The sequence below is a fragment of the Nelumbo nucifera genome, chromosome 8 (genome assembly GCF_055504915.1).
Source record: "Nelumbo nucifera cultivar China Antique chromosome 8, China Antique-T2T, whole genome shotgun sequence".
Classification (NCBI taxonomy): Eukaryota; Viridiplantae; Streptophyta; class Magnoliopsida; order Proteales; family Nelumbonaceae; genus Nelumbo; species Nelumbo nucifera.
Genome location: NC_142656.1, coordinates 30,393,385 through 30,402,116, shown reverse-complemented (window position 1 = coordinate 30,402,116; position 8,732 = coordinate 30,393,385). Strand labels below are relative to the sequence as shown.

At 38.0% G+C, this 8,732-nt stretch overlaps 1 protein-coding gene across 1 annotated transcript; it reads left to right on the top strand.

The window, feature by feature from the left end:
- The first annotated feature begins 3,478 nt into the window (after nt 1-3,478).
- Nucleotides 3,479-7,595, top strand: LOC104590064 (uncharacterized). Its single transcript, XM_010248584.3, has 2 exons — nt 3,479-6,950; nt 7,102-7,595. Exons 1-2 carry the CDS (start codon nt 3,989-3,991, stop codon nt 7,449-7,451), a joined length of 3,312 nt encoding a protein of 1,103 aa, XP_010246886.2. The 5' UTR covers nt 3,479-3,988; the 3' UTR covers nt 7,452-7,595.
- Nucleotides 7,596-8,732: the final 1,137 nt, after the last annotated feature.

The following is an 8,732-nucleotide window of genomic DNA, read 5'->3' as shown; positions in this document are numbered from 1 at the left end:
CCACCCTGAACTGCCTCATGGAACAGAGCTACCCGTATCTGTGTTTTTTTATTTGTCTGAGAGTTCAATGTGTATACAGGCTAGATGACAAAAGAACAGTTAAAGTAACACTTGCCAAGTGACTTCAATGTTAAATTTTAATCAGGCATTCGAACAAGTGGTGGTCCATCGCTTGGGCATTATACGTAGCCTCAATAAAATACTTGTTTACCTGACTGGTTGAATTGCTGAACCATTTCACTGAATCAGTGGGTTCATTCCATTTTTATATTTTTATCCATCCATTATCAGTAATAAAATAATTCTCATTTCTCACATTTGTTTTATTTAATATGAAGATTTATATATTCTTAGTATTTTTTATTCTTTGATCGATTCAAATGGTTGAATACTTGACCCACTACCGAAAAGGAAAAGTGGTTCTATTTCCAAGTCAGTTTAAAACAGCTATTAAAATGTGAAAAAGGGTTTTTAGGAAGTCATTTAAGGAGTGGGCCCACAAAAAGTAAACAAAACAGATAACAAGTTAAAGTACTCCATTGAGATGATAGCTTAGTTCTCAGTTTTTAAATGCTTGTTTGTTTTTCGCTGCTAGAATATTCCTTCTCCCACTTCTCACAATCGGAAATCAAACCTTTGCATTTCATAATGCATTTGGCATTTGGAGAATGATGATAGGCTGATAGCCACAGCATCTATATAAATTATCAAGAGGAAAGCTTAAGATCAACCATGCAGCATGACTTGGTTAGGATTATATTCCCTCCTCTTTTAGGGTGAGTGGAAGCTTTTTAAGCTTTTTCTTTATGGTGAAATAGCCAATTTTCAAAGAATTTCTTTTTCATTTTCTTCTTAATTGGTTTATTAATATCCTCTACAGGATGGATGTCCATGCATGTAACATGCCCATGATCCACTTTGCCTAAAAGATTTTATTTTTAGGAGTATTTGCCAAAATGAGAGTTCTTTTGGTTCACAGCCAGAATTGGAATCTAAATTCTTTGGAACCGCAATCGGAATGGTCTACTCTTATAGTCTATTTGATTCAGACAGGAATGAGAATAGAAGTTAGAATCAGCTGGAATGATATTTCATTCTGAAGAGAGAGGCAGGGATTGACCATACCCTGAAATGGGGGATTGCCATTCCAGCCGGAATGGGAATAGGATTCCAATTCCACTCAACCAAACAGTTATAATCGAAATAGCCCATCCCAATTCCGATTTTAGACCCCTATTCCTGTGAACCAAATGGGGCCTGAATGACTTTAGCAACAATAACAACAAATGTAGTGTATATATACTATCATCCCTTCATGATTGATCTAAAGAGTATTTAGTGTCATTGTTGTTTGAAGTCTCACATTTGTACTTGTGCCTCCATAAGTATATATATATATATATATATATATATATGCTTTGATTTTATTAAACCGACATGTTTGGTTGGAGTTATGTGTAATTCACATTATCACTCAGGTTTACTTGCAAGTTGCAAGTCACTTTTGGTGTTTCCTCCTTTATTCCGTTATCTTGCAACATCTAGGGTGTGCTTAGGTCTATTTCCATTTAAGGAGAGGAGAAATGCCTATGTGGCATTGAAATTAATGATACCATTTTTTCAGACAAACAACAATGAAACCAAACACCATCCTAATAGTATTGATGCGAGTGAAATTATATTAAAAAAATTATACCTTCAATTGTGTGCAAAACATCGAAGCCCAACACAAATATTGTCACTTCAACCACTATGGTACCAAACACAACCCTAGTGACTAGTGAGCGGTTAGCAGTAAGTGATGTTTCAAGCAGAACAGTCGTCATTGGTAGAGTCAATTCAGGCTTACAGTTATACTCTAGGAGCCAATTCCTGCAACCACCAACTTTGGGGAGTGGGGGTTATTAGTGGTGAATTTCACCAAATATCTCAAAAAATATACTCTAGTTTTAACCTAGGAGACTTGATATGGGATATGTTTAAAAAATTTACCAAGGGCCTGTTTGGTTGCAGGAATAGTGGTCTGGAATCAGAATGGCAATGATATTTTCATTCCAATTCCAACTATTTGGTTTTAACCTAGGAGACTGGATATGGGATATGCATAAAAAATTTTCTAAGAGCCTGTTTAGTTGCAAGAATAGGGGTCTGGAATTAGAATGAGAATGACATTCTCATTTCAATTCCAACTGTTTGGTTAGGCAAAATTAGAATACCATTCCAATTCCAAATGTTTGGTTAGCCAATTCTCATTCCAATCAGATCATTCTGATTCTGATTCCAACAGATTTTGAATCCAATTCAACTGTGAACTAAATAGACCCTAAGTACTTACAAGTGTGCCTACTAAATCACAGTTTCTCTTATCCTACATTCTGTGAATACTATCTTGATCATTAAATTTACTTCTGAAGGACAATATTCCAAGCTGTTCCAGGGCTTTCAGTTCAAGCAGCCCGAGAATTGGCTCATGATATTTCATGGGCTGTCTTCTCCTACATCCATCACAACTCTTGAAATGGTGGCCAAGGCTTGAGATGAACAACAAAGAACAACAAAGTGTTGCTTTTATGGGCTTATTGATGAATCATTTCAGCGTGAGTATATCAAATAGTGTTTGATCACTATAGCAATCTAAGGCTTTAAATGACATCCATTTTGGATTCAATTCGTCCAATTTGATTATAAGGCAATCTGAACCTAATCCATTTATAAGTGGACTGAATATAATCTACCTCTATGTGATCGGATATAATATTTAAGCATTTACTTTTATGCTTAAGCACAATAAAATTAATATTATTAGTAGGTAACAATATGTTTAAGATATAGGTTTAAGTTTTATAAAAGTTCTTTTTTTTTGGATTATAACAGATAAAGGCATCTTTTGGGCCATAATATCAATAAAAGTAATACTTTTATTTAAATTTCAAAAATAGGCTAACTTTTTAAAAATAATAGTAATTAAGAGAAAAAACATTGCTTATCATCTTCCTCTTGCAATTGAATCATCAGTGCCACCACCTTTGGCAAATTCCGGCAATGTTGCCGGAGGTGGGCAGAGGCAGAGGCGGTGGTGGCGGCATTGGGCAGAGGAATGACCACCAGCGCCGTCACCGCCGCCTTTGCCTCTGCCCGCCTCCGGCAACGTTGCCGGAGATAGGAGGAGGCATTGCCAGAGTTTGCCGGAGGCGGTGGTGGGCAGTGGCGCTAATGACTCAATTGCAAGAGGAAGAAGATGAACGGTATTTTTGCCCTTAATTGCTATTATTTTTAAAAAGTTAACCTATTTTTGAAATTTAAATAAAAGTATTAGTTTATTGGTATTAGACCCAAAAGTTGCCTATAATCCCTTTTTTTTAAAGTGCTTTTCAAGAAAATGTTCTTTTTTCAGAAAAAAAAAGTTCTTTTTCAACTCATTTCATAAAAGTTTAAAGTCATTTCTATTCATGCATTGACAGTTGACTGAGGACGAAGGTGACTGCCGGTATTCATTCCAGAATACCATGCCCAACAAGGGAAATTTAGAGTTGGATTTTCAAAAAAGTCAGTGTGAACACTAAATTCACAGAAGGTGACTGCCGGTATTCATTCCAGAAGAAAACAAAGCGAGGACTGAGGACGAAGGGTTAACTTTTGAATTGGGCAAAGACAGGACAGAGGGTCTCAGATATGTCAAAAGAAGCCTGCATCTTTCAAAGCTAGTAGGACTCTTGAGAAAAATAAAAGAGCAAAAACAAATAGCAGGGCGGCAGCAACGCGTGCAGAGAGCAGGAGGCAAGAGCACTACTACACTAGACTAGGTATGAACACAGGGAAACCGCTTAGAAATGTCGAAGCTGTCAGCTCTTATCATAACAGGTTCAAGGTGTACAAATAAAGGCAACAGAAACAGATTTCTTGCTTTTTCGCAAGACTGGTTCATTAAAGGTGAGCATACCGCCATATTCATAACCCAAGTTTGGTGCTTTTGATTGATTCTGGTGTAATGGGTAGTGTTCTCAGAGACTTCTTGTGCTTGCACTTGTTCTTTCTTTTTGTTTGGGTTCGTAACGGTTCTGGGTTGAGCTCCGATGGAGAAGCTCTGCTTTCACTTCTGAAAGGTTTGACAGTACCACCTTCAATTATATCGAGCTGGAATTCGAACGATTCCACGCCTTGTAACTGGCAAGGAATTGAGTGTGATGAGCTCAAACAGAATGTAATCACTCTGAACTTGTCGGGTATTGGGGTTTCTGGTTCACTAAGACCGGAGATTGGCCAGTTGAGATCGCTCAAGACGATTGACCTGGACACTAACAATATCTCAGGTTTGATACCGCCGGAGCTGTCGAATTGTAGTCTTGTCGAATACTTGGACTTATCTGCGAATGGTTTCAGTGGTGAAGCGCTTGGGTATTTAGCAAACTTGAGGAACTTGTGGTATTTAATGCTTTTTGATAATTTCTTGAGTGGAAAGATACCAGAAGCCTTGTTTCAGATTCCACACTTGGATACGATTTACCTGCAGAATAATGGATTCACAGGTTCTATCCCGTCGAATGTAGGGAACATGACTGAACTTGTTTCTTTGTGGGTCTTTGGTAATCAATTATCGGGTAGCATACCAGAATCTATTGGGAATTGTACTAAATTGCAAGAACTCTATCTTACTGACAACCAGTTGGTTGGTTTTTTGCCTGAGAGCCTAAACAATCTTGAGCTACTTACCGTCTTGGATGTCAGTTCGAACAGACTCGAGGGCAGGATTACATTGGGTTCAGGAAGATGCAAGAATTTACAGAAGTTGGTTTTGTCTACCAACCGTTTTATTGGAGAAATTCCAGCAGGTCTGGGCAATTGCAGTAGCTTGAATTGTTTTGCAGCTCTTAACAATAGCTTAACAGGTAAGATCCCTTCTTCCTTTGGTTTACTTACTAAACTTGAGATACTTTACCTTAATCAAAACAATTTGTCTGGAGAAATACCACCTGAGATTGGGAGCTGTAAATCCTTGAAGGTGTTACTGTTGTATACCAACCAACTACAGGGTCAAATCCCGAGTGAGTTGGGATCATTGAGCTATTTAGAGGACCTTGAGTTGTTTTCCAATCAATTGACTGGAGAGATTCCAACAAGCATTTGGAAGATTCCAACACTTAAATACATCATGGTTTATCAGAACAATTTATCTGGGGAATTACCTTTAGAGATTACTGAGCTCCAACAACTGGAAAACATATCTTTGTTCAGCAACCATTTTTCTGGAGTCATACCCCAAGGGTTGGGAATCAATAGTAGCTTGGTGCAGTTGGAATTGACTAACAATAGGTTCTCTGGTGAAATCCCGCCAAACCTCTGCTTTGGAAAACGATTGAGAGTTTTGAATATGGGCCTAAATCAATTTGAAGGTAACATACCTTCAGATGTTGGGCGTTGCTCGTCCTTGAGAAGACTGATTCTTAAGAAAAACAATCTTACTGGCCCCCTTCCTGATTTTGTGCAAAACTCAAACCTCTTGTTCATGAACATTTGTGGAAATAAAATAAATGGAACAATTCCTTCAAGCTTGGGGAACTGTACCAATCTTGGAACAATTAATTTGTCCATGAATGAACTTACAGGGTTTATACCTCAAGAACTGGGAAACCTTGCGAACCTAGAGCGGTTAAATTTGTCTCATAACAATCTTTTAGGTCCATTGCCTCCACAGATCTCAAACTGTAAGAACTTATCGGAGATGGACCTGGGGTTTAACTCATTAAATGGTTCAATTCCTTCAAGTCTAAGAAGCTTAACTCAATTATCCAATTTGGTACTGAGAGAGAATAAGTTCAATGGGGGTATTCCAGATTTCTTGTCAGAATTTAAAAATCTTCTAGAGCTGCAACTTGGAGGAAATCTTCTTGGGGGTGAAATCCCTTCAACAATTGGATTGTTGCAGAACCTAGTCATTGCTTTGAACCTCAGTGATAATGGACTGATGGGGGAACTTCCATCAGGGATTGGGAAGTTGAATAAGATTGTATGCTTGGATATATCTCACAACAATCTTTCAGGAAGCTTGGAAGTTCTTGGTGCACTTGAGTCATTGACGGGTGTAAATGTTTCATATAATCTCTTCACTGGTCCTGTACCAAATACATTAATTAAGTTGCTAAAGTCCTCTCCTTCATCATTCCTGGGGAACCCAGGAATCTGTGTTCCTTGTCTTCTTGGGGATGGCTCAAGTTGCAGTATGAACAGCACTTGTAATCATCGGTCTGGTGATCAGAAAAGCTTTAGAGTAAAGATTGCATTGATAGCTCTTGGATCATCACTATTCTGTGTTCTAGTGATTCTCCTGTTAAGTTATGTATTTTTCATGTCTAGAAGATCAAAACCAGAAGTTGAAAGTTCTTTTTGTGAAGCTTCAACTTTCTTACTGAATGAAGTGATGGAGGCCACTGATAATCTGAATGAAAGATTTATCATTGGCAGAGGAGCCCATGGGACTGTTTACAAAGTAGTATTGGGTCCAGAGAAATTGTATGCTGTAAAGAAACTTGCATTTTCACACCATAAAGGTGCAAGTGGGAGCATGATTAGGGAAATCCAGACTGCTGGGAAGATCAGACACCGAAATCTGGTGAAATTGGAAGTTTTCTGGTTGAGGAATGACTACGGATTGATCTTGTACAAGTACATGGAGAATGGAAGCCTCCATGATGTTCTGCATGAGATAAAACCACCTCCAGTTCTCAAGTGGGAAGTGCGTTTCAAGATAGCACTGGGAATTGCCCATGGATTAACTTATCTTCATGATGACTGCGATCCTGCTATTGTTCACCGAGATATCAAACCAAATAACATACTACTGGACATGGAGATGGAGCCTCATATCTCTGATTTTGGCATTGCCAAACTTCTAGATTCTTCTGCCTTAGATCAGTCCATCACAGTAGCAGGCACCATTGGATATATAGCACCAGGTCTGCCCTTTGGATATTAGCTTTATTTCTTTTTCTTATCCTTTTTATTCCTTTTCATGCTCTCTGGCATTTCACTTTCTTCACCTTAATTTTTCAGCCTTTTTATCTTGAAATTATTTGTAAAATTTTCATTGACTCTGGTTTGTAACAGAGATTGCATATAGAGTGGCAAAAAGCAAGGAATCCGATGTCTACAGCTATGGTGTGGTTTTGCTTGAACTAATAACCAGAAAGAAGGCCTTGGATCCTTCATTTCCCAAGGACACAGGCATTGTCCATTGGGTAAGCTCAATTTGGAGTACAACCGAGTCCCTCAATAGGATTGCGGATCCAAGCCTCATTGAAGAATTCTTGGATTCCTCTGTCCTAGAGGAAGCAGCAAATGTGCTGTTGGTAGCACTGAAATGTACAGCACAGCAGCCAAGTGAGAGACCCACCATGAGAGACGTGGTGAAGCAGCTAACAGATGCAAAGTCCCAAGTTAGAAGGAAAAGGAGTTAGTCTTTGTAGTCTGTGGGTAACTTGAACTTTGTTTTCCTTCTTGCCACTTTAAATTATGTTTTTGTGTTTAACCAGTTGATATATTATTCTATGACAGCCACATAGTTCCTAGTAAAGGTTGAAAGTGAAAAAATTCCAACAGAAGCTTTTGCCATTATAGATAGACCCACATTTTGGACAAGAATTTAAACTGACTTTTGGCCCAGTTAATCGAGATGGGTCTGCTCCTCACAGAGCACGCTTAATACCAACCTCACAGGCACAGTGTAGCCTTGCATTGAGAACATCTGTCGTACTTGATGTCATCATTCATGGGAAGATTTTCAGCTGCAATGCACGGTGAGGTTGGTGCGAGGCGCGCTCTGTGAGGAGCAAATATGAATTCCAGTTAATCTCTTATCCTTATAGGTGAGAACTGTTGAATAGTGGGTCCTGATACAGATGGCATGTTATAGAGCCCCAAATAGGCTTCATTTGTTTGCTATGAAATTCCAATTGCACTAGAACATCTGCATTGGTGTAGAAACCAGAAATTCTTATTTACCTTTAGTACAGATTTTACTTTGCTTCAGGTTTTATTTTACTTAGTGTACTACAAACATACAAAACGAAATAAAATTTAAAACAAAAATCAATCAAAATTTGCATTCAACACCGGTGCATATCAAATTATATTTTAAACAAACTAGGCCATAATATCCAAGCAAACACATTAGCCTCTTCAGACACGAGTTCAGAGCCTAGCCCATTTTTACCAGAACTGTAAGGTATCTTCAAAGCAAATCTCATGCAAACATTATTAGGATCAATTATTCCAAAGTTTGTAGTTGATCTTAAGAACACCAACACATATTCTTGAATGTACAGAGAAAAGTTTGCAGATCTACCCATTTAGATCAAATTGGCTCCAGAGTTTGCTGAAACAGGAGCCTAGTTTAACTATTTAGTTGAAAATTAATGGTCCAACTAATGAAATTGTTTGTTTAAGTTTTAATATCAGGGATTCTGCTTGTTTATTTCCTTAAAAAAGATAAAAGCCAATATTAATATGAGAACAGAAAAAGAATATGAAGAGTTTACTTTCACATACCTTGTATTCTATGCCATGCACGTTATTTAAATTCAGTTTTTTCTCCTGTATTTGTCATTCATGGGGAGATTTTCCCAATCTGCAGCTGTAGTGTCCTGTGCATAGCATGTGCTCAGTGTTTTTTGTGCAGCCGATCCATGCCACAATGTTCAGTTATTTAATCAATAGCAAAATTTTGGAGGAAAAAAAAT

What these genes read in the sequence shown, in the direction of transcription:
- LOC104590064 (XM_010248584.3), top strand. Translation starts at nt 3,989, where the DNA reads ATGGGTAGTGTTCTCAGAGACTTCTTGTGCTTGCACTTGTTCTTTCTT. An exon ending in CATTGGATATATAGCACCAG is followed by an intron (nt 6,951 to 7,101) that starts GTCTGCCCTTTG and finishes GGTTTGTAACAG; the next exon opens with AGATTGCATATAGAGTGGCA.